Source organism: Mobula birostris, chromosome 17, assembly GCF_030028105.1.
Source record: "Mobula birostris isolate sMobBir1 chromosome 17, sMobBir1.hap1, whole genome shotgun sequence".
NCBI lineage: Eukaryota > Metazoa > Chordata > Chondrichthyes > Myliobatiformes > Myliobatidae > Mobula > Mobula birostris.
The window spans coordinates 15,887,176-15,913,690 of NC_092386.1; the positions used below are offsets into that span (position 1 = coordinate 15,887,176).

The window sequence follows — 26,515 nt, forward strand, 5'->3', positions numbered from 1 at the left end:
TCCCAGGTGGTTAATTTACAGGTTGAGTCTGTGGTAAAGAAGGCAAATGCAATGTTGGCATTTATTTCAAGGGGAATAGAATATAAATGCAAGGAGATAATGATGAGACTTTACAAGACACTATTCAGGTCACACCTGGAGTATTGTCAACAGTTTTGGGCCCCATATCTCAGAAAGGGTGTACCGTCATTGGGGAGAGTCCAGAGGAGGTTCACAAAGATGATTCCAGGAATGAAGGGGTTAACATATGAAGAGCATTTGGCAACTTTAGGCCTGTACTCACTGGAATTTAGAAAAATGTGGGGGCTGTCATTGAAACCTACCGAATGTTGAAAGGACTAGATAAGGTGGATGTGGAGAGGATGTTTCCTGTGATGGGAGTATCCAGAACTAGAGGGCACAGCCTCAAAATTGAGGGGTGACCTTTTAGAACAGAGACGTTTTTTTAGCCAGAGAGTAGTGAATCTGTGGAATGCTCTACCACAGACTGTCCAGAGGAGTATATTTAAGGTGGAAGTTGATAGTTTCCTGATCGGTCAGGGCATCAAAGGATATGGTGAGAAGGCAGGTGTATGGGGCTGAGTGGGATCCAGGATCAGCCATGATGGAAGGGTGGAGCAGACTCGATGGGCTAAATGGCCTACTTCTGCTCCTGCGTCTTATGGTCTAAAACAAACCAGTTCTTCATGAACACAGTGCCTGTAATGAGCAGCCAATTGGGAAACTCAGAAATCTGCTCTTGTCACTTAGAAAGATTCTCTGGTGAGAAAATCAAGAACCAAGGTGACTTTGACCCCGCCAGCAAAATGATCCAGGCAGGAGAATCTGGTTGAGAGAGAAAATAAATCAGCCATGATCAAATAACAGAGCAGACTTAATGGGCTGAATGGCCTAATAATGCTCCTGTGTCTTATAATTATTTCATTCAAATTGGGGCTATTAATATTAATTCCAAATTATTTAATATATTTAAGGGTACTGATGCCAACTAGCAATTAATATTGTTTATCTTCCACCGATGTTGCCTGAACTGCTGAGTGATTCCAGAATTTTCTGTTTGCATTCCAATTTTCCAGCATCTGCAGTTGATTTTAAATTTTCATGTACTATTACACTAATTGTAAGATGTCTGTGAGATCACTTAGCTTGGCACATACCATGGAGTAAGCCTGCAACATCTCTACTATGCATTCTTAGTATTGTATCAGATATTCTAGTTGCCTGCTGAAGCATAGTCAATATTTCACAGTCTAATTTTCCAAAAATAAATTGTTGCTATTTTATTTTTTCTATAGCTGTACACTAATCCTTTCAGATTTTCTGGTGGCTTAAGAAGGTTTGTTTTTTATTGTTTAAATTTCAGAACTACATCTTGAAGTTTTTCAAGCATCTGATTGATAAGCAGTCATGGGATGATGCTGAAACCATGTCAGATCGACTGTTACGGACCAAAGTCCTGAAAGCTGCTTGTGACCTTGAATACCATCCTTGTGTTCAGAAGGCTTCTGATTATTTTAATCAGTGGAGGACGTCCAATGGTACCATGAGGTCAGTAATGTGAAAAAAATCAGCTTCTATTCAGTTTAGAGTGATAATTTATTTTGTATAGAACTTTTCTGTAACTCTGAACAAATCTCTCACAGTAAGTTACTCTGTGTGATACAGATATTATTGTACACAGTTAATTAACACAAGTAGCACTCAGTAATTTGTTTCTGAAGTTGTTTTAGGGAAACATTCAATTGCCAGGATACGCACACAAAATGCTGGAGAACTCGGCAGGTCAAGCGGCTCCTCTGGAGAGGAATATATAATAGATGTTTTGGGCCAAGACCTTTCAGAAGAACTGAAAAAGAAAGGGGCAGAAGCCAGAATAAGGTAGGAGGAGGGGAAGGAGTATAAGATGGCAGGAGATAGTTGAGACCAAGTGGCAGGGAAGGTTGTTGGGTGGGTGGGGAGGAGAGATAAGTAAGAAGCTGGGAGATGATATGTGGAAGAGGTAAAGGGCTGAGGAGAATCTAATGGGAGAGGACAATGGACCATGGAAGAACGTGAAGGTGGAGGGGTGACAGAGTGAAGTAGGAACAGGTGAGGAGAAGACAATGGGTGAGAGGGGAGCCAGAATGGGAAACTGAGAAGGGAGAAGGGGGTATAAATTACCAGAGGTTAGAGAAATCAATGTTTATGCCGTCAAATTGCAGGCTATCCAGGCAGAATATAAGGTGTTGCTCCTCCAACCTGAGTGTGGCATTATCGTGGGAGTAGAGGAGGCCATGGATAGATAGGTGGGATGGGAAGCTGAATTGAGTTGGGTAATGACTAGGAGATCCTGACCTTGTGGCAAATATACTCCAGGTTCTGTGTTTGTTGAGTTTATTCTTTCCACATTGCTTATGTCAGAGTACAAAATGCCCAGCCCAGAACATTGACTGGTTATTGTTCTCTATAGATGCGGCTTGACCTGCTGAGTTCCTCTAGCATTTTGTATGTGGGTTACTCTGGATTCCCAACATCTGTAGAAACTCTTGTGGTTATTGTCAGGATACTGCTATTTTTAAAGAAAATCGCAAGCAAACATTAAGTGTCCACTCGGAAGAATGCACTAATGAACATTCAACTCCACAGGGATACACCACCATCTCAGGGTGTTGCATTCTTTGCTAAGTTAAAAATTCGACTGAGGGTTTTCAAGATGGCGGCACACCGAAAGGTCTGCTTGCTGAGCTCAGCACCGCAACACTGATAATTTCGCAAATAAATCTATCCGTTCCAACTTTTTAAAAAATGCCCAAGTGTCGGATTTAATAACATGAACATTGATGAGTATTTTTTGAGCTGTTTCAACACCATGTCATCGAAAAGCACTAAAAAAGCAGCCAGGATGACCTGCACAGAGTGCTCTGGGGCTGAGGAGCTAGCTACTGCTTGCTATGCTAACACGTTGGACCCTGCTTTTCGTCAAGTAATTCAGTAAGTTATGGAGAACATATCCAAAATGATGGACGAGAAGCTGGGTCCACTCTCTCTAACACACCAGAACCACACATCGGAGCTTAAAAATCTTGATACAAGAAAGACTGGGGCTGAGGGCCGAGTCTCTGTGGTAGAGATTGTAGCTGATCAAGTCCAAAGCCGCATTCGGGCACTAGAAAAGCAAGTTCAAAGCCTGTCTGACCGTATTGATGATCTTGAGAATAGGGGCAGGAGGAAAAACATATGGATCATCGGTCTACCTGAAGGAACAGAAGGCAGCCAGCCAGCGAAGGCTTAAAAAACATCGCTGGCTGCCTGCCTAATTTCCTTGATTTGGAAACCAAGGCTGGACACATTAAAGTGGAAAGAGCTCATCGTATGCTGGCTCCAAAACCGGGCCCAGGCCAATGCCCTCGACCCAACCTTGTGCAGTTCCATAATTTCAGTGATAAGCAAAGAGTGAAGGAGGCTTTGAGGCACCACGGGACTGATGCCCGGGCTTTAATATATGAGGGATCCAGGCTTATGTTTTTCCAAGAATTTTCGGCAGCCATTATTCGGAAGTGCAAGGAATTCGACCAGGTAAAGAAGCGGCTGAGGAAATCTGGAATCCAGTACTTTATGCTGTAACCAGCGGCGCTGAAAATCACCTACAATGGGACCACCAAGATACTTGATTCTCCTGATAAAGCTAAAACTTTTGTAGACATGTATACATTGTGTAGCTCTGATTATGGGCGATAACATGCTCGATGGTCACTTTATTTTACCTTTTCATTACTCGATGGCAAGATATCTTATAGGATGGGTAATGTATTTGTTTTGATTGATATAGTTTCATTATTTGTTTAAATTAGTGGTGCTGCTCCAGCCCGAAGGAGCTTAAACATGATGGTAACAAATCGGTGGATTGATAAATTAAGCCGTTTTCATTTTTGACTATGTTAAATGCCACATTAGCAGTGGGGCAGAATATGGGGTGCTAGAAGGTTCAGATATCCCCTTTAAGTGTGGGTGAAGTCCTCTTGTTCAGCGCTGTTGGCACTTCGTTTTTTTGTGTGTTTTTTTTTTATTCACTTATTGCCGCTCAGCTGATCTTAAGTCGGGCTTCTTCTCCTCCAGAGTCAAATGATTGTTATGAAGGGTTATGACCAATAATATATTAAAATTGTGCACTTGGAACATTAAGGGGAATCATTCACCAATCAAGAGAAGGAAAATCCTATTAACCCTGAAAATGGAAAGGGTGGACATAGCCTTATTGCAGGAGACACATTTAAATGATAAAGAACATCTAAAACTGCAACAGAGTGGATTTGATCAAGTCTATTTTTCACCTTTTAATACCAGGAGTGGCGGGGGGGGTGGGGGGTGGTCATTTTAATTAGGAAGAACCTACCTTTTAATTTATTAGACTGCATTAAGGATAAGTATGGAAGATTTGTGATTGTTAAGGCTTCAATATATGGAGAGCAATATGTTTACTGCCCTCCAGCTCATCCTCTCAAATTCCTAATAGATGCTTTTGCCAAATTTACAAGCTTTTCAATACAAAACATTTTGTAGGTGGGGATTTTAATTGTCATATGGACCCATTGATGGACAGAGTGCCTAGTGGTCCCCCATTGCTCTCCTCACAGTCCAAACAAATCATGGGCTTATGTGGAGAACAAGGACTTGTGGATGTCTGGAGGTTGTTACATCCCTCAGACAAAGACTTCACATTTTTTTCTAATCCACACAAGTGTTATACCAGAATAGACTTTTTTTCTAACCCCCAAAACGCTCCTAGATTTAGTTGTATCCTGCACAGTTGGAAATATCACTATTTCTGACTATGCAGCAGTATATTTAAATATTAAGCCCAAAGATAATTCAGCACAATCTAGACATTGGAGGCTGAATCCTTTTATTCTAAAAGATAATAAATTTATAGACTACTTTACTTCCGAATTTAAAACTTTCCTATCTATTAATTCCAAATCAGCTAGTAGTCCATCGATGCTCTGGGAAACTGCTAAGGCCTATGCAAGGGGATTAATTATTTCCTACTCTGCTAGTAAGAAGCGACAAGCTGTGGAACAGCAGCACCTAGCGGAAGCAAGGCTTGCGGCAGCTAAAAAGGATTATATTAATAAGCCTTCTGCAGCCAAGTTACAGAATATCACAGCCCTACGCTGCACACTAAACTCTTTACTTGCACAAGCAGCCAAAAGAAAATCGATATTTGCTAAACAATGATTGTTTGAACATGGTGAAAAACCAGGTGGTACTTGGCTTATTTAGCTAGAAAGAAAAATGCCTCTCAGACTATTGCTTCAATTAGGGATGGGACAGGAGCCCTCACTAGTAATTCTAAAATGATTAACGTTGTGTTCAAGAATTTTTATTCTAAATTGTATCAATCTGAGCAATGTAATGCTGGACAACCTAGGTTGGAGTCCTTTTTCAGGAATTTAGATCTCCTAGGCATTTCTTCTGAACAAGAGTCCCTCCTCAATATTCCGTTATCTATACATGAGATACAGGAAGCTGTGAGAGACAGCTCCAAAGTGGGAAGTGCTCCTGATGGACTCACTAGTGAATTCTATAAAGTGTTCACAGGGTTATTATCAGAGCCTATGCTAAACATGTTCAATCATGCATTTAATTGTGGTCTCCTCCCACCATCATTGGGAGAAGCTAATATCTCCCTAATTCTTAAGAAAGGAAAGAGCCCTGAAGATTGTGCCTCCTACAGGCCTATTTCATTGTTAAATGTTGACGTTAAAATTTTACCCAAAACCTTAGTGTTGCAATTTAAAAACTGTGTTACCTTTTATCATAGAAGATCGAACAGGTTTTGTAAAAGGCCGTAGATCATCTAACAATATTAGAAGATTACTTAATGTGATTCAGGCATGTCAACAACAGGCAGTGGATGGCTTGGTGGTTTCCTTAGATGCAGAAAAAGCCTTTGATCGTGTTGAATGGCCATATCTCTTTTTCACTTTAGAACGATTTGGTTTGGGCCATAATTTTATTAAGTGGGTGAAGGTTCTTTATAATGACCCTTTGGCTGCAATTCTCACTAATGGTATTAGGTCAGATAATTTTAGTATTCTGAGGAGCAGCCAGCAGGGCTGCCCTTTATCACCATGACTTTTCACACTAGTGATCGATCCATTGGCTGAGGCTATTCAGCGAGACCCCAAAATATCTGCTCCAGACATAGTACTAAAGTTATATAAAATTACATTGTATGTGGATGATGTTCTAATTTCCGTATCAAACCCTGCTATATCAGTGCACCACCTTATACAATGCATCAATTCATTTAGCGCCTTTTCAGGTTATAAAGTAAACTTTACTAAATCAGAGGCTTTGCCTCTGGGGAATCTGCAGCAGGTACCTGACACTCAGGGTGTTTTCCCCTTTAAATGGTTGCAGACAGGTTTTGTTTACTTAGGTATATTTATCACACCTACGTTTGATCAATTGTTCAAAGCTAACTTTACACAGTTATTTGACAAAATCAAACAGGATCTTGAGCAATGAAACACTCTTCCCATTCCTTGGCTTGGCTGAATATCCTTGCTCAAAGTGAACATTCTTCCTCGTCTGCTCTACCCAAAATGAATGATTCCAGTCACTTTTACCCAACAAATAATTTAAAAAAAAAAAAAAAAAAAAAAAAAAAAAAATAAAATAAATGGCTGGGTTGTTTCTTTCATCTGGAACAAAAAAAAGACCCTGTATTAAAATGTCTAAGTTACAGCTTCCCAGTAGTCTAGGGGTTCCGGATTTTCCAGACATCAAAAAATATCAATTAAGCTCCTTTTTATCTTACGTGGTTGACTGGGTTTGCAGGGACCCCTCCTCAATTTGGCTAGACATTGAAGCTTCACAAGCAAAATGCCCTCTTATTAATTTGCTTTTCCTCAATAAGATGAAACTAGTTAAGGAATATTGTCGCAATCCAATAACAATTAATACAGTCAGGGCTTGGAGGGCTGTGCGACAAATTGAGGGCAACGCAGCAAAAATATCACCCTTCACTCCAATAACCGGCAGTCCAGATTTTCAGCCTGGCATAGCGGATTCTGGATTTAAACTTTGGATTTCTAAGGGTACTTTCAATCTAGGAGATTTATTTGATGAAGGAACGATGATGTCTTTTAGTTGAATAGTAGAGAAATTTAACATACCCAACAAGGATCTTTTTCATTTCTTTCAGATATTATATACAGAAAAAAACATCCTTGTTAACTGATTTCTATAGTTCTGACATAGAAAAGAGGGTGTTTTGTTCTAAGGGTGAAGTCTCCAGTAGTACTTTTTACAGCATCCTGAGGGAATGTTCTTGTGGAGAGGCCGAGCAGCTGGGAAGAGTCTGGGAGGAAGAGTTGGGAGTGGAAGTTACAGCTGAGACATGGGAAGACATCTGTGATAACACAAAGAAATTTCAGTTTGTAATAGAACTAAAGCACTGCAACTCAAAATTCTGCATAGAGCCCATCTGACTCCAGATCGTCTCTTGAAATTTAAGACGGGGGTTTCTCCAATGTGTTCTAAATGTAAAGTAAATACTGAAACTTTCACCCACTGTTTTTGGACTTGTCCCAAGCTTCAGAAGTACTGGAGTAATATTTTGGGTGAAATGGAAAAGATTCTGAAGATGGAGCTTGAACTGGACCCAGTGTCTTTTCTCTTAGGCTTACCCAGAAGTCGTATTATTAATGCATATCAGAAAAAACTTTTTAACATCCTGACTGTTTGTGCGAGGAAGAACATTTTACTTTGTTGGATATCCGATAAGGCCCCTGGACGTTTTGGTTGGCATAAATTAATCATGGAATACATTCCTTTGGACTTTTTGACATGTATGGTACACTCAAAAACAAATAGTTTTCATAAGACAAGGCAACCTTTTCTGCAGTATGTAGATGTAAACCTGTCTGCTATACTAATAAGGGCTTTTGTATAGGATTTTGGGGTGATGTCTATATTTTGATGGAAGTGTTCTGATAGCTGATATCTGTGAGGGGAAGAAATGTAAATGCATCTGTAAATTGAAAGTTTTGTTATGCTGAGCAAAAAAAATTTGATTGAGTTGTATTATAGGTGAACTAGTTTAAAGATTGTCTTGCAAATTATGAATTCTTAGGATTGATTTCAAAGCAGTGATTTAAAATCCAAATGATGCATGAAGATTATGCATTTATTTATCATTTTAATTTAATAATGCCATTAATAACTGTTTGTTTAAAAGTATGTTTTGAATTCAAGAAAACTAAGCACAAAAGAATGGTTAAAACTCAATAAAGTCATGTAACAAAAAGCGTTTAACTCATTAACACGTACAAATTGCAAGATGAACTCAACAGGTCAGGCAAATCTATGGAAAGGAACAACTGTCAATATTTTGGGCTGTGCCTCAGCCCAAAACATCAACTCTTTATTCCTCTACACAAATACTGCCTGACCTGCTGAGTTCCTCCTGCACTTTGCGTGTATTACTCTGTATGTCCAACATCTCTTGTGTTTAACTCGTTAAATCTAGCTCTCCTGCTTCTCCCACCTCAATCACTCTCCATATGACCAAATTATAATCTAGTTTTTTGTTTAATCACTCACATCTGATTAATTTTAATGTCAAAACACTCATTTTTAATCTCCAATAATGCACAAAACTGCTTCATTTTCATTACAATTGTCATCACCAGTTTCCCACTCATAACATTGCAGGAACTGATGTGCGCAGACCTTTATAGAAATGGACATTGTTTTTGGGGAAGTAATCATTTGGTCTTTACTTTGTTTAAGTTTAATTATCCTGATGGTTAAATAACTCCACTTGCATAGACACAAAAGATCCCCTAAAATGTGACAATGGTCTACCTTTCTAAGCATGCATTCCAGTGCATGTGTAGTCTACAGCGCAGTTTATTGGACAGAAGAATGCTGAACATTTTTGTTTATATCGCAGATTGCCAACCGATGTCACGGAGATTATATACTCCGTAGGTGCCCAGAGCAGTGATGGATGGGACTATCTCCTGACAAAATACATGCAATCATTTTCGGTTGCTGAAGAAAGTAAAATTATATCTGCTTTGGCAAGCAGCAGAAATCCAGACAAACTGGCACGGTATAGAATTTATTTTTGGCTCATCAGACTTCATGATATCATTCACAGTGAGTTATGATTACAGTATTGTAAAGGGATCCAAAATGTCAAAGAAATTAAAATTACACTCAGTGGCCAGTTAATGAGGTTCCTCCATTACCTAACGAAGTGGCCACTATGTATGTTCATGGTCTTTCGCAGCTCTAGCTCATCCACTTCAAGGTTCAATGTGTTCCGTATTGTGAGATACTCTTCTGCAGAGCACTGTTGTAACACGTGGTTTTTGAAGTTACTGCTGCCTTCCTGTCAGCTTGACCCAATCTGGCTATTCTCCTGACCTCTCTCACTAACTAGGCATTTCATCCACAGAGTTACCATTGCGTAGATTTCTTTTAAATTTTTCACATATTTCTCCACAAACTCTTAGGCATTGTTTCCCAACCTGAAGTCCATGGTTGCCTCGGTTAATGGGCAGTGGTCCATGGCATAAAGAAGGTTGGGAATCCTAACTCCTGGAGTTGATGTGCATTAAAATCCCAGGAAATTAGCAGTTTCAAATTACCCCTTTGCCCCTTCTTACACCAACAATCATTCCATGGTTAAAGTCACTCAGATAACACTTCTTTTCCATTCTGATGTTTGGTCTGAACAACTGGATCTCTTGACTATGTCTGCATGCTTTTGTGCATTGAGTTGCTGTCATGTGATTGGCTGATTAGATATTTCCATTAATGAGCGGCTGTACCTAATAAAGTGGCCGCCGAGTGAATGACTTCTTTTGCAATTGGCAGAATCTGAAAAGACTTTTCCCGGTATAGAGTTTATTTATATGCCATCAGATACTTCACAATAAGGCATATATCATGTTCCGGCAAATGGGAAGCATTTATACATTTTGTCACTTGAGCACGAAGGTACACATCTGTCCGATCGGAATTTGGAATGATTACTGTGTTTAGATGAGCAGCAAGTGGCATTATATGGAGATTTCAGTGTAGAAACAAGCTGTTTTCTTCACTGTCCCTGTCAACTCTTACTAATTTTTATCGATGCACCACAGAATGCATTCTATCTGCGTGCATCACAGCTTGGTATGGCAACTGTTCTACCTGTGACTGCAAGAAATTGTGAGGAGTTGTGGACACAGGTCAATATATCACAGAAACCAGCCTCCCCTCATTAGACTGTATATACTTCTGTCTGCTTCATTTTAACAGCCAGCTTAATCAAATTGAACTAGTGTTGGGCACGTGGCCAAGTGGTTAAGGCATTCGTCTAGTGATCTGAAGGTCGCTAGTTCGAGCCTCAGCTGTGACAGCGTGTTTGTGTCCTTGAGCAAGGCACTTAATCATACATTGCTCTAGTGTCTGTGCGAGGAGTGGCACCCCACACAGACTTCCAATCTGCGCCTTGTAAGGCATGAAAATGCCCGACGCCGGCCTCTCATGGTCTGAGTTGACATTCCCTCCCCTCCCTCCTTTAATCAAAGACCCCATCCATCCTAGACATGCTCTCTTCTCCCTCTTCCATCTGGCAGGCTCAAGGACAGCTTCTACCCCACTGATACCAGGCACTTGAGTCAACCTTTTGTATGATAAGATGGACTCTTGACCTCAATCTATCTCATTATGACCTTGTACTTTGTTGTTTACCTGCACAGCATTTTCTCTGTAACTGTTACACTTTATTTTGTATTGTTATTGTTTTATCATGTTCTACCTCAATGCACTATGTAGTGATTTGATCAGTATGAACAGTATACAAGGCAAGCATTTCACTGAACCATGGTACATGTGACAATAATAAACCAATTCCTATATTTAGTGTAAAAGATGTCTCTGCCACACACCCTACTTCATCTGACCTCACCAATAAGTACTTCCAGAATTTATTCTGCTTTGCATATTTATTAAACTTCTTAAATATGTCTATCCTAATTTCCTGCAATCTCCTATTGGGATGAAGTTCAATGTTCTACCTACTCTTTATATAAAGAAGTTTCTGTTGATTCTCCTAATGGAATATAAGGTGGCAGAGATGTGCAGCAAGGAGAGCAGCTGCCTCTCAGCTCCAGTGATCTGGAATCAATCCTGATCTCAGGTGCTAGCTGTGTGGAGTTTGCATGTCCACCTGTGACAATGAGGGTTTCCTCCATGTGCTCTAATTTCGAAAGCATGGAGGTTGGCAGGTCAAATGGCCACAGTAAATTATGTCTGGTGTACAGATCAGGGATTCCCAACCTGGAGTCCTCTGACCTCTTGCTTCATGGTATTGGTTCATGACATAACAAAGACTGGGAACCCCTGGTGTAGATGAATGTTAAAATGGAGGGTTGGTGGGGATGTGGGGGAAGATAAAATGGGTCAGAGTAGGATAAGTGTAAAAAAAAAGGTTGATAGTCAACACATACATATAGTGAGAGTGCATAAGACTTCTGCACAGTATGACATTATTGAACTTCCCACACCACATGTACATTCCATATTCCAGTACAATCTCCTGATTTTATATACCATTCTGCAGCCACTGTTCATTAATGCTAAGCAAACCACTTCATTTGAAAACAAATTGCTAATTCTCAACTCCCTCTTTACATTGACACTAATTCACAACCCTGCAGAGGTACTCCTTCTCAACTCCAACATCAGGAGACGGATTGATATTATGATACAGTCGTGGCTCTCTTTCTGCTGATGTAATTTATCATATTAATCCCACAATGAATTATGAAGTGGAATACCTCCCGAATAGTTAGATCTGTATCACAGAGTAAGACATAGCAGAATTAGTTCATTTGACCCAGCGAGTCTGGTCCACGATTCCATCGTGACTAATTTATTATCCCTCTCAACCCCATTCTCCTGCCTTCTCCCCATAACCTTTAACCCCCTTACTAATCAGCAACCTATCGACCGCCACTTTTAAATACACCCAATGACTTGCTCTCCGCAGCCATCTGCAGCAATGAATTCCACAGATTCGTGAAATGTTAGAAATAAATCAAAAAGAAAGGTGATTTTACAAAGAAAATATTGTAACAATTTTTGTAATAAATCTATTGTATGTTTATTTCCATCACCTCAGGTTATTGGAACTTGGTTTGCAAGGGGACAACAATAAAGTACAGAGTCTGGTCCTTGCTGTCATGGCAGTGAGCTGGAACCCATACGGACAACTGCTTGCATGGAATTTTGTGAAGGAAAACTGGAACAAATTGATAGAGAAGTTGGTACCCTTTAAAATCCTTAAACTTTGTCTCTGTTTTTATTGCTCAATACTATATTTCTATCAACACTCTCCTGCTGATTTGTACCATATAATCATAATACCTTAATTTTCTATTAATACCATATACTGTCCCTGGCAGTTTAGACCATAAGGCATAGGAACAGAATTAGGCTACTTGGCAAACCGAGTTTGCTCTGCCGTTCCATCGTGCCTGATTTATTATCCCTGTCATCCCATTCCCCTGCCTTCTACCTGTAACCTTCGATGCCCAGACTAACCAAGAACCTATCAACCTCTGCTTTAAATATATTCAATGACTTGGCCTCCACTGCTGTCCATGGCAATGAATTTCTCAGATTCACCACCCCATGGCTACAGAAATTACTTCTCATCTCTGTTCTAAATGTTTTTATTAATTTTAGAAATTAACAAAATGCATTTATGCTTGCAAGCTAATTCATCTGAGAATCGTCAAGGAAGGAAAACAAAAACTGCATATACCGGAAATCTGAAAAAAAATTTAGAAAAATACTGGAAGTTCTCAGCAAATTTAGTTATTTAGATATACAACCTGGTAACAGGTGCTTCCGACTCAATGAGCCTGCGCTGCCCTAATTATACATATGTGATCAATTGACGTACTAACCTGTACATTTGTGGAATGTGGGAGAAAACCAGAGCACGTGGAGGAAACCCACTTGGTCACGGGGTGGAAGTACAAACTTACAAACAGTGGGCAAAGTCTATAGAGAGAGAGAGAGAGAGCGAGAGAGAGAGAAAAAGGCTTAATAGTTCAGGTGTCATCAAACTAAGGAATCATCCTCAAGACAGAAATAATGGTTGTAGTAATTGAAAACTGAAACGTTCAGCTTGATTTGGAGGTGGCATGGTAGCACAGAGGTCAGCACATCATTTTACAGCGCTGGCAAACACTGACTGGATTTCAATTCCCGCCGCTGTCTGTTAGGAGCTCGTACGTCTTCCGCTTAACCATGACGGCTTCCTCTGGGTGCTCTGATTTCCTCCCACATTTCAAAGACATATGTTTAGGGTTAGTCAGTACTACACATGCTATGTATGGCAACATTTGCAGGCTGCCTCCAGCACAATCCTTGAATCATGTTGGTTGCTGACACAAAAATGATATATTTCACCGCATGTTTCAACGTACATGTGACAAATTAAGCTAACCTTGTTAAATTTCATACAGCATAGCTGAACTATAATCTAAGTAGTCCAACAACTATAATTTTCTTACAATATAAAAAATGCACATTACCAAATGTCTTCAAAAATTTGTATTTGCAGATTTCAGCTTGATTCATTCACTGTTCAAGAGTTTATAATTGGACCAGCATCTCAGTTTTCATCAAAGGAAGAACTGGAAGAGGTCAGTAAAATCCATAACTCTACACATTTTACAAAGTGAAGAGGAATCAGGAGGTTCCTCCTCACTACCCCTTTACCTCTTTGTCATGCTTTTCATTTGCAGCTCCTTTTCTCTCAACTGTGCATCCAGAGCAGCCTTTCGAACAACCTTTTCTCTTTAAGTAGGGCTCCTGTAACTGACACGGGTTTTTTTGGGGGGAGAAGGTATTAAGAGAAAGGGAGAAAATGCAGATCAATAGAAGTGTTGCAGAGTAAATGATAGATAGGCTAGATGGGCTGAATAGCCTTTGATTCTGCTTATATTCCCTCCAGCTGGGTCTCCCACACACTGGTAATTTACGGATGTCATCCTAGTGATTTCTCCATTCAGTAAGTGGCAGTGAGCAGGTGGCAATGAGGCCTGTTCTCTCCAAAGCAGAATCCTACGTCTACTACTATGTCGACTCAGGCCTAGGGGGCCAGCGTCGGGCACAATGACGGACTCTCCACTTCTCCCTCTCCCTCATCAGTGTGTTCAGTTCATCTACATTAGCCCCGCCGCTGTCTTCTAGGAGCGTGTTGACCACAGTCTTGGGAGGGCGCCCAGGGTTCATCCCCCCGTGCTTGGGCTCCCATATGATTACTAGGCTGACAGGTAGCTCGGGGTGGCGTAGACAGTGCCCTGCTAGTTGCAGTCTTCTCACCTCGATTTTAGTGGTGAGCATCGGTAGGTTGTTATAGAGCTCGACGTTCATCGTGTGCTGTTGCCAACTCATGTCAAGAGCCATCGGGAGCATTCGTGTATAGCAACCATCCATGAACAAAAATACCAATATTTCAGAAATAATTTATAATTTATTTCATTAGCTATTTATCCTTATGAATTCATGCTATGAACGATTATGGTGGCGCTCTAGTGCAGTGGTTAGCACAACACTTTACAGGCGACCTGGGTTCAGTTCCTGCCGCTGCCTGTAAAGAGTTTGTACGGTCTCCTCTGGGTGCTCCAGTTCCCTCCTACAGTCCAAAGACATTCCTGTTGGTAGGTTAATTGGCCATTGTAAATTGTCCCATGATTAGAAATACAGATAACCTACAGCGCAATAAAGGCCCTTCGGCCCACAAAGTTGTGCCAAACATTTCCAAAAACTTATGAAAATGGTTAACATCTCAAAACTCAAGATTCACATTTATTTGTCACATGTACATGGAAACTTACAGTGAAATGCGTCATTTGTATAAAAAAAACAACATTCCTGAGGGTAACCTGGAAGTGTCACCGCACATTCCAACGTCCATATAGCATACCCATAATGCTCAGCAGAACAAAACAACGACAGCAAAAACAAGCCCCATTCTTCTATCCCACCCATGCACATGCATAGTCCATTATCCCCAGGGTAGGTCTCCAGCTGCTAGTGGACATGTATTCATGCTTACAGACACCTTAGTAATGTTGTTGCACCACAACTGATTTTGATCATGTGTATGAGAGAAACACCAGCTATAGACCTCTTGACTTGCTTTTTCTCCTTTTGTAACACTGAGTCTGCAAGGAGCCAGGTTCAGCTTTCCATTCAAGTCATGAGTTTTCCATTAATGCAAATCCTAAGATTTCCTTTTTACAAAGATTACATTTTGAAAATGAAAATCTGAAAGTCAATGTTATGTAATCTGCTGAGCAATGCTAGCTCTTTCCTTTTTCAGATCATTGCTGAAATAATTTGATTCTATCACTTTTTGCCATTCATTGCTCTAGAGATTTTCATAAATAGACACTGGTAATATTAGACTATCAAACACAGGAGCAGAATTGGGTCATTTAGCCCATCAACAGTGTTTCATCATTCTATAATGGCTGATTTATTATCCTCCTCAACCCTATTCTCCTGCCTTCCCATTACCTTTGAAATCCTTACTATCAAGAACCTACCGATTCAAACTCCACTTTAAATATATCCAATGACTTGGCCTCCACGGACATCTGTGAGGCAATGAATTCTGCAAATTCACCGCCCTCTCCCTAAAGCAGGGGTTCCTAATCATTTTTATGCCATGGACCAATGCCGTTCAGCACATCCATGTTCATGCATGGACCCCAGATTGAGAACCGCTGGCCAAAAAAAAAAAAAAAAACTCCTCCTCATCCCGAGACGCCTGGAGGCATCCTGCGCTGGGATTGGAGGGGTGTGTGCACGTGCGCAAGGGGCTTGATTTGCTGTTGTTGCTGCTTGCATTGTTCTGCTGAAAATTGTGGGCATGCTATGCTGGCGCTGGAAAATGAGATGACACATCCAAGGGGCAGGCCAGTCTGAGAAGCCAGTGAAGGCTTAGCTTCACAAGCACCAATTGTACAACAAGGGAGGGATAACAACTCAACATAGGCAGAGAGAACTGCTCTCATTAGACACAAGTACTGAATTAGGCCATTCACCCTATTGCACCTGCTCAGACATTCCATAATGGCTGATTTATTATCCCTCTCAACCCCATTCTCTTGCCTTCTTTCCATAACATTTGACACCCTGACTAATCAAGAACCTATCAACTCCCACTTTGAATATACCCAATGACTTGGCCTCCTCAGCCATCCATGGCGATGAATTCCACAGATTCACCACCCCCTTGCTGAAGAAATTCCTCCTCATGGCTCTGCTCTTTGGTCCCAGACAGCCACGCTATAGGAAACATCCTCTCCACGTACAGGTTTCCCCCGCTATCCGAAGGTAGAGCGTTCCTATGAAACGGTTCATAAGCCAGAATGTCGTAAAGCAGGGGTCCCCAACCTTTTTTGCACCGCGGACCGGTTTAATATTGACAATATTTTTGTGGACCGGCCGACCGGGGTGGGGTGGGGGTGTTCAAGTAGGGTTAAACTCACCTCAACATGTCTTTTACAGTTAGGGTTGCCAACTTTCTCACTCCCAAATAAGGGACAAAAGTAGCAGTCAAATCCCGGGACACTTTACCCCAGGAAAGACTACCATGACCATGAAGCCTTGCACGGGCACCTGCGTGCGCGTACGTGCCGATTTTTTTCCTCCACACAAATCGGTTTTGCCTTCATCTTCCTGACTATACTGTACATACATTATTTCTACTTTATATAGGCTGTGTATTTATCATATCATTCCTGCTTTTACAGTATGTTAGTGCTATTTATTTTTGGTTTTATGTGTTATTTGGTATGATTATGATTTGTTAGGTTATTTTTTGGGTCTGGGAACGCTCAAAAATTTTTCCCATATAAATTAATGGTAATTGCTTCTTCGCTTCACGCCATTTCGGCACGAAAGGTTTCATAGGAACGCTCTACCTTAGCGGGGGAAATACGGGAGAAACCAATTTAGCCCAATATACGGGATGTCCTGGCAAATATGGGACAGTTGGCAACCCTGTGTTCAAGTTCAACAGTGCCTGACAGGGAATGACGAAAGGTGCAGCTGACTCATATTGTTTCCTCATGGCCTGTTAGCATCGTCGTCTGTTTCCATCAGGGCAGGCAGGTCATCTTCTTCTATGTCTGTCTGCCTCGATGTCGAAGGTTGAGGTTCGTCGTCTGCTGTGGCTGATATGGAAGGCTTGAAAAACGACAGTATACTTGACTGCTGAGCCTCGCGCATTTTTCTATCATACAGTTCTTTGTAAGCACTCAAACCATCCTGCAAATATGCCCTAAACCGATGTACCCTTTCAAAATTAAAGTTGTACTTTTCTGCAATCATTGTTGTCAATTGCAGCAAAAATCTCTCACAGTTGCTTCACATTCAGTTCCTGGACGACTTCACTTTTGGTCTGTTCACTACTGCATTCGATTTCGATTGTTATCCTTTCCTCTTCCAATTGCATCAGCTCTTCATCTATCAGTTCTTGGTCATAGGATGCCAAAACCTCTTTAACATCATCTTCGTCAACTTCCACAAGCCAAACTCACTTTGTCCTTACTTCATTCACCACGATCGAAACACGTAATTCTGTCTAGTTTTACGCTAAGTGTAACACCCTTACGAGCTCTTTTAGGCTTTTCCGATACCTTAGAACTTATCTTGCTAATGGATGCTCAAAATAAATCGCCATAGAGCACAGATGCTCACAGGCACATGTTTAAGCAATGCCGGCTGGAATGCAGTTCCAGGGGAGGTGCTTGGCTGCTCGGGGCGGACACTGCCTTTTCTCGTAACAGTGAAAACACCTTCTGTTAGCGAAAACAGGTAACTAATGTAGGTCTTTCTAACAGCAAGGTGTCGTAAAGTGAACGTTTGAAAAGTGGGGACACCTGTATATTTATTTAGGCTTTTCAATGTTTGATGGGTTTTAATGAGATCTCCTCCTCAATTTTCTAAACTCCAGCAAGTACAGGCCCAGAGCCACCAAACAGTTCTCGTACTTCAAAACTTTCATTCCCCGGTTCATTCTTGAGAACTTTCTCTGGACCCTCTCCAATTCTAGTACCTCCTTTCTTAGATAAGAGGCCCAAACTGCTCACTATATTCCAAGTGCACTCTGACCAATGCCTTATAAAACCTCAGCATTACATCTTTGTTTTTATATTTTAGTCTTCTTGAAATGAATGCTAACATTGTATTTGCCTTCCTCACCACTGACTCAACCTGCAACTTAACCTTTACAGAATCCTCCACAAGAACTCCGAAGTCCCTTTGCGCCTCAGATTTTTGAAATTTTTCCCCATTCAGAAAATAGTCTATGCCTTTATTCATTCTACCAAGGTGCATGACCATAAAATTCCCAATGTTGAAATTTCATCTGTCAATTCTTTGCCCATTCTCCTAATCTTTCTAAGTCCTTCCGTAGATTCCCTACTTCCTCAACACTATCTGTCCCTCCACCTACCCTCGTATGCTCCACAAATCCATTAATTCTGTAAATGAATGCAAATGCTGCATTTGCCTTCCTTACTACTGACTCAACCCAATTAAATACAGAAGCAATGATGAATATTACAACAATTAAATATAATATTGTGTATTTCTAGAGCAGGAGAAAGTTATTATATTCAACAATGTATTTAAATCAACAAAAAAAATACCAGTCTGTATTTAATATGTTTCAGGTGGAGACATTTTTTAATTCTATTAAGAAGCAGAGCTCCCAGCTGAGGTCCACTCAGATTGCTCTGGAAAACATAAAGAACAACATCAGGTGGCTGGACAGGAATCTGGGCGACCTCAGGAGCTGGTTACAACACGCAATTGCAAACCCATAGCTGTTGGAGAATTTGACAAATCAAAATCCTTTCACTTTGTTTCGGAATTTGGGTCTTGTCATTTTGTTCTTCCGGTGGTTGAAGTTTTTAAGGATTCACAGATTTAGAAGCTAAAACAAATATTTGTAGTGCAGCAGGTGAAAATTGTATTCAGTAAATATAACCTCAAGATTGCCATGTAATTATCAAACGTTCTTTCCTTTTGAATACATGCAGGAACACACACACACACACACACAAACCTTCCTGTATATTATTATCTGTAATTTTAAACAACACACAATTCTATATACCTTCTAGCCACTTCATCCACTTCCTCCACCTTTTTATTCTGGCATCTTCAACCTTCCTTTCCAATCCTAAAGAAGGGAGTTAGCCTAAAACGTCAACTGTTTATTCATTTCCATAGCTGCTGCCTGACTTGCTGAGATCCTCCAGCATATTGTGTATGTTGCTTTGGATTTCCAGCATCTTCAGACTTTCTCATGTTTGAGTAAATTCTGCTATTCAGACCATCAACCATCTGGATCATTAAGGACTAAGAATTAGCTGACATTATGTTTGATTAAATAATCCTCCTGCCAATGTTCTTTGCTGAACTTCTATATTTTCTGTTTGTTTCCAATTCTGTACCCAACTTCACATGACCATGTTAGGCCTCCAAATTAGGCCTTACCAGTATCTTCAGGACTCATGAAGGTTCTTGGCCTGTGAAGTCAACTCTTATTTCCTGTCCATAGATGCTGCCTGACCTGCTAAGTTCCTCCAGCATCTTGTACGTAATCCAATATGATATCTGTTCTCAATGCGCAACTCTAAACACCAATTGATTGGAAAAAGGCATACTCATAATTGCAGATTTTGCTTACAGCGATCTAATCACTCTATGTCATGATTTATTGATTGAAAGCTCTACATATTAGGACAGTGACATGTATCATACATAATGTATCAATCAATAATTAAATAAATATGTTTGAAAATCACTTCTCACCGACAGAATAAACTAACCTGCATCTGATTTTCTTGTTATGAATGTGCTGCTGAAAAAACGTTGCTTTCAAGATAAATAACAATTGTATGTTTAACTTTTGGTAAATGCTAAGCTCTCTATTGCAAATTTATTTTCACAGTCAATGGAAAAAATTCTTTCTTCTGCACAAGTTATAATGCTAATTTGTACTTCACCCTTTTTAACCTAGGATGCATGAAAATAGAATTTAATTCTGAAATTCAATGTACGTACCTTTACCCCGATTGCATGAACTCTGAACTAAAAGTTCTCTTATTTTATTGCAACACTCACAACACGCTGGAGGAACTCAGCAGGTTGGGCAGCATCCGTGGAAAAGATCAGTCGATGTTTCGGGCCGGAACCTTTCGTCAGGACGAAGGGTTCTGGCCCAAAACGTTGACCGATCTTTTCCACGGATGCTGCCCGACCTGCTGAGTTCCTCCAGTGTGTTGTGAGTGTTGCTTTGACCCCAGCATCTGCAGATTATTTTGTGTCTCTTATTTTATTGTCCCGTAAATAATTTCTGTGTCAAATTCTGTCTGCAATAAACAAAATCCAGCACAGAATCTTTCGCCAGTTAAATAATCCTAAAATCAATTAATTGACTAATTAATAAATTAAAGACTAGTTACTTGATAAATGTACTCACTAAGTGACAAGACATTCTGAAGACCAAGAACTCTCTGAGACACTAGTAGGTGATACCTGATTTGAAGAATACTACACACTTCATGTTGAAGTACTCTGAAGATTTCCTTGTGAAGGGTTGCACGGGTATACATGCATGAAACTTGTTCTGTTTCATTGTGAAACAACAAGATTAAAAGAGTTCGTTCTTGATCAATAAAAGATTTTTGTATGTGATGTACATTGCATTTAAGATACTGCTTATTGGTTGAATACTGCATGTTTAGTGTGGTAATAAGCCTTTCTCATGTCTCAGTCTCCACATAAATAAACTGCACTCTATATACTGATGAGACCCGACGCAGACTGGGAGACCGCTTTGCTGAACACCTACGCTCTGTCCGCCAGAGAAAGCAGGATCTCCCAGTGCCCACACATTTTAATTCCACATCCCATTCCCATTCTGACATGTCTATCCACGGCCTCCTCTACTGTAAAGATGAAGCCACACTCAGGTTGGAGAAACAACACCTTATATTCTGTCTGGGTAGCCTCCAACCTGATGGCATGAACATCGACTTCTCTAACTTCCACTAGGCCCCACCTCCCCCTCGTACCCCATCTGTTACTTATTTTTATACACACATTCTTTCTCTCACTCTCCTTTTTCTCCCTCTGTCCCTCTGACTATACCCCTTGCCCATCCTCTGGGTTCCCCCCCCCCCCCAGTCTTTCTTCCCGGACCTCCTGTCCCATGATCCTCTTGTATCCCCTTTGCCAATCACCTGTCCAGCTCTTGGCTCCATCCCTCCCCCTCCTGTCTTCTTCTATCATTTTGGATCTCCCCCTCCCCCTCCCACTTTCAAATCTCTTACTAACTCTTCTTTCAGTTAGTCCTGACGAAGGGTCTCGGCCTGAAACGTCGACTGTACCTCTTCCTAGAGATGCTACCTGGCCTGCTGTGTTCACCAGCAACTTTGATGTGTGTTGCACTCCTCTGTGCTTGCTCTCAGATTTAACAACATGTCACAAAATGCTGAAGGAACTTAGTGAGCCAGGCAGCATCTATGTAAAGAGTACAGTCAATGCCTCGGACTGTACTCTTCCCCCATCGACTGTTTACAATTTTCCATAGATGCTGCTTGGCCTGCTGAGTTCCTCCAGCATTTTGTGTGTGTGTTGCTTGGATTTCCAGCATCTGCAGATTTTCTCTTGTTTAACAACATGTGTTAGATTATAGGAAAAATCTGTTGTGATCATGAAATAAGAATTATTCCATTCTCTATTCTGGCTCCCCTCTTACCTTCACCTGCCCATTACCTTCCAGTGGTGCCCCTCCTCCCTTCTTACTTCACCCTTCTTCCCCGTCACCTGGTTTCATCTGTTACCTGTCAACCGGTACTCCTTCTCCCTCACCTGGTTTAACTAGTCACCTGTCAACTGGTACTCCTTCCCCCTCACCTGGTTTCACTAGTCACCTGTCAGCTGGTACTCCTTCCCCCTCACCTGGTTTCACTAGTCACCTGTCAACTGGTACTCCTTCCACCTCACCTGGTTTACCTATCACCTGTCAGCTGGTACTCCTTCCCCCTCACCTGGTTTCACTTGTCAACTGGTACTCTTTCCCCCTCACCTGGTTTCACCTATCACCTGTTAGCTGGTACTCCTTCCCCCTCACCTGGTTTCACTAGTCACCTGTCAACTGGTACTCCTTCCCCCTCACCTGGTTTCACTAGTCACCTGTCAGCTGGTACTCCTTCCCCCTCACCTGGTTTCACTAGTCACCTGTCAACCGGTACTCCTTCCACCTCACCTGGTTTACCTATCACCTGTCAGCTGGTACTCCTTCCCCCTCACCTGGTTTCACCTATCACCTGTTAGCTGGTACTCCTTCCCCCTCACCTGGTTTCACTAGTCACCTGTCAACTGGTACTCTTTCCCCCTCACCTGGTCTCACCTATCACCTATCAGCTGGTGCTCCTTCCTCAAGCCCACCTTCTTATTTGGGCTTCTTCCCTCTTCCTTTCGAGTACTGACGAAAAGTCTCGGCCTGAATCATCCAGTTCACAGTTTCAAAGTTCACATCAACTTCCTTAACTAATTGTAGAACTGGTTATGTGTTATCCCATTTCTCAACAGGAACTATTTTACTTCATCCACTCTTCCCTTGAGATCTTGGTCTCATATTGGAATGGGTACCAGCAGTAAAGAAACCGTTCAGTGGGTGAATCTACTGTGAACTTTATGTGCTTTACATCATTAAAAGTCATTGAGTTTAGCTGATTCCTTTCTGATTTAATATCTATATAAATGTTCATTCAATTATGGATTGCTGAATTATGATGAATCATTAATTTCAGTAAAACTTCCATTAAACCTGAAACTACCAAATCCAATTAGAACACAGAATATTACATCTCAGTACAGGCCCTTCAGTCCACAATGTTGTGGCAACCTATTAACCTATTCAAAGATCAATCTAACCCCTTCAATCTAGCCCTCCATTTTTCTATCAACCATGTGCCTATCTAAGAGTTTCTTAAATGTTCTTAACATATCTGCCTCCACCATAAACCCTAGAGGTGCATTCCCACATCCACCACTTTAAAAACTTACCCCTCACATTCTGCACCCCCCCCCCCCCCAATCAACTTAAATTTACATCCCCTTATATTAGGAACTTCTTCCATGGGGAAGTCTTCGGCTGGCCATTCAATATACAACTCTTATCATCTTATACACCAATGCCAGCTCCAAACACAGCATTGTGCAAAATGCAATATACATGTGCCTATTGTATCAGCAATTTCCACCATGGGAAAACTCTCCAGCTTTCCACTCTCATCATCGTGTACACCATTAGTAAGTTGTTCCAAAGAGAAAAGTCCAAGTTCCTCATCCTATATTGAAGTATAATAACTATATCCTCACCTGAAATGAGTAAATTCAACAAAAATACCTTTAACATGAGACTGTGTAATTTAGGTTACCCTTATTCAAATTGCAAATTGCAGAGACAATTTCATAGTCATAGTCATACTTTATTGATCCCAGGGGAAATTGGTTTTCATTACAGTTGCACCATAAATAATAAATAGTAATAGAACCATAAATAGTTAAATAGTAGTATGTAAATTATGCCAGTAAATTATGAAATAAGTCCAGGACCAGCCTATTGGCTCAGGGTGTCTGACCCTCCAAGGGAGGAGTTGTAAAGTTTGCTGGCCACACACAGGAATGACTTCCTATGACGCTCTGTGCTGTATCTCGGTGGAATGAGTCTCTGGCTGAATGTACTCCTGTGCCCACCCAGTATATTATGTAGTGGATGGGAAACTTTGACCAAGATGGCATGCAACTTAGACAGCATCCTCTTTTCAGACACCACTGTGAGAGAGTCCAGTTCCGCCCCCACAACATCACTGACCTTACGAATGAGTTTGTTGATTCTGTGGGTGTCTGCTCCCCTCAGCCTGCTGCCCCAGCACACAACAGCAAACATGATAGCACTGGCCACCACAGACTCGTAGAACATCCTCAGCATCGTCCGGCGGATGTTAAAGGACGTCAGTCTCCTCAGGAAATAGAGATGGCTCTAAACCTTCCTTCATCTTCAACCTTCCTTAAAGAGCTTTAACTTCTGACTAAACACTCCAATATTAGAATAAAGCAAAAGACAAGAAAGGCTCAACTGTGCCATTTGTGTTAAATCTGCTGTTTTGGTGTCGCAGTCCAGCACCGTCAACACCTCATCGAATTCTTGAGCCCAGCTCGCAACCTGCCTGGTGTTTCTGTCTGGGAGTGCTTGCGATTAAATTGGTCTCTATTCGCTAGCCTTGCCGCTGATTGCCTATGCCTTCAGTTGACATTTTTAAAATCTATTAGCTTCTGTTATTTTGGCTCTTCGGAATTTGTAGATGCCGTTTATTTCGATACGTTTGTTGACGAATGTAACACGCTGTAAGGTTTCACTGCCAATGTAATGGTTTCTCTGTAGTAGAAATGTTTGGCTTATGACTAGAGATAACGGGGCATGTTAGCCAATGGGCGGGATGTTGTTCTTTCTTGTCTGTCTGGGAGCCGGGAATTCGCGGTCTTTTGCCGGGGAGAGATGAGGAGAGAAAACGCAAATGGAGGGAGTTGGTAGACCGCCAGATGGAGTGGACTTGGAGCGAGGGTCCAAAGGTCAGCGACGATTGGAGGAGGTCGATGGTGGACGAACAACCTTATCAATGAGCTCCAATGTTGTACATTATGTTGTTTCATGAGATGGGCCCTTTTACTTTTTTTGTTTTCTTTACTAACCATATGGTTAAATTAAGAATCACATATTGTGTACTCTTTGTTATTTCGTGGTACTGATTTGTGACAGGGGATACATCGTGCAGCATCCACCCAAACGAAATTTCTTAAGTTTGGCCAGGCCGGGGGGCTATCATCTCCTATATTAAGCCGCTAGCCAAAGCGAGAGTTACACAAAGTTATCAGCAAGCCATGCTTCTAAAAATAATTGTGCCTGCACCAGAACCACCACGGTCTCCCAGTTAAAGCACTGCCCTTCCTGGTCTTCATGTCCTGAGATTACTGACGGTGGATCATGTCTCCACACCGCCAGTTTGTGTTCTCGTAAGCGGTTGAGATTTTACGTCCTGTCTGGTCGATGTAGGTTTTGTTGCAGTCTCCACAGGTGATCCTGTACACCACATTGGTTTTGACGGTTGTCTTTACTGGTACCTTCGTTCTTGAGACAACCTTCCTTAAAGTCAAGAGCGATTGTGATGCCATGGAATTTGAGTAGTCGAGCTGTCATTCTGAGGTATTCTTGATGTAGGGCAAAGTCACACGTTTCAATGCGTATTGAGTAAGGTCTTATCCTACATCAAGAATTTGATGTGCTGTCACTACAGACCGAGAGGAAAACACCAACAACTGCGCATTGAGCATGTCACCTCAATTGAAGGTGAAGCGTCTGCAAGCTCGGCGAACACCGCAATATCAAACGCCTCAACCCGAGCTGCCAATATTCACCACTTTCCTAAAAGTCCATACTTTTTCAACGTTTCCCTCTAACTCAGGTTCTCGAACCAACAGGCATCAGGAAGAAAACTGATAAGTGTAATTGTTGGTACCGGATTATTTCAGCTCCAGTACTTGCCTCAAGACACTATCCTAGACACAACTATTTTCACCTGAGTTTATCCATCACAGAATTTAATCATGGCATGTTTGATGAAAATTATATTGTGTATGGTTCCATTGCAGTTAAGTGGTGTGTGCCTGGCTACATGGAAAAACATCAGAACAACATTCAGACCATGGACTACAGAAGTTCAAAATGATTTACCATCTCTTTCTCCAGTGTAGCCAGGCAGTGCCCAGTCATGTTCACACAACACATGTCAGCCACCCCTTTCCCTTCACATTCTTGGCATTATCATCAGCCTTCTTCACACAATTATATCCAGATACTCACCATTGACCAATGGCTGAGGACTCTGAGGTAAGCGACTGGCATCCAGGTTCCCCAATGCCTCCCCACAATCTACAAGGAAAAAGACAAGAATGAGGTTAAATACTGTTCTTTATCCTGACAGAGTACAATCCTAACAATATTCAATGTGTTTAACATCAAGTGAGGTAAAGCAGCTTACTTAATTGGCACTCTATCCACCTGGAGGAACTTTTATCCCCTCACTCTGGCTCCCTTCTTACCTCTCCCCTTCTCCTCACTTGCCTATCACCTCCCCCTAAAGCCCCTCCTTCTTCCCTTTCTTCCGATCCACTCCTCTTCAATCAGATTCCTTCTTCTTCATCCCGTTACCTCTACCACCTATCACTTTCCAGCTTCTCACTTAATTAACCCGTTCCTCATCAACCTTCCTCCTCACCTGGTCTTACCAATCACACTTCTTTCCCTACCCCCACCTCCTTATTTTAGCTTTTCCCACCTTCCTTCTCAATCCCGCTGAAA

General features: G+C 41.4%; 1 protein-coding gene across 1 annotated transcript in view; it reads left to right on the forward strand.

The window, feature by feature from the left end:
* The window catches only part of LOC140211525 (endoplasmic reticulum aminopeptidase 2-like), a 64,859-nt gene extending 45,824 nt beyond the window's left edge, over nucleotides 1-19,035 (forward strand). Inside the window, exons 13-17 of the mRNA XM_072281314.1 lie at nucleotides 1,364-1,548; nucleotides 8,942-9,103; nucleotides 12,167-12,307; nucleotides 13,619-13,700; nucleotides 18,750-19,035. Of these exons, the coding sequence (XP_072137415.1) occupies nucleotides 1,364-1,548; nucleotides 8,942-9,103; nucleotides 12,167-12,307; nucleotides 13,619-13,700; nucleotides 18,750-18,902 (723 nt within the window). The 3' untranslated portion in view covers nucleotides 18,903-19,035. The remainder of the gene's footprint in view (nucleotides 1-1,363; nucleotides 1,549-8,941; nucleotides 9,104-12,166; nucleotides 12,308-13,618; nucleotides 13,701-18,749) is intronic.
* The last annotated feature ends 7,480 nt before the right edge of the window (nucleotides 19,036-26,515 follow it).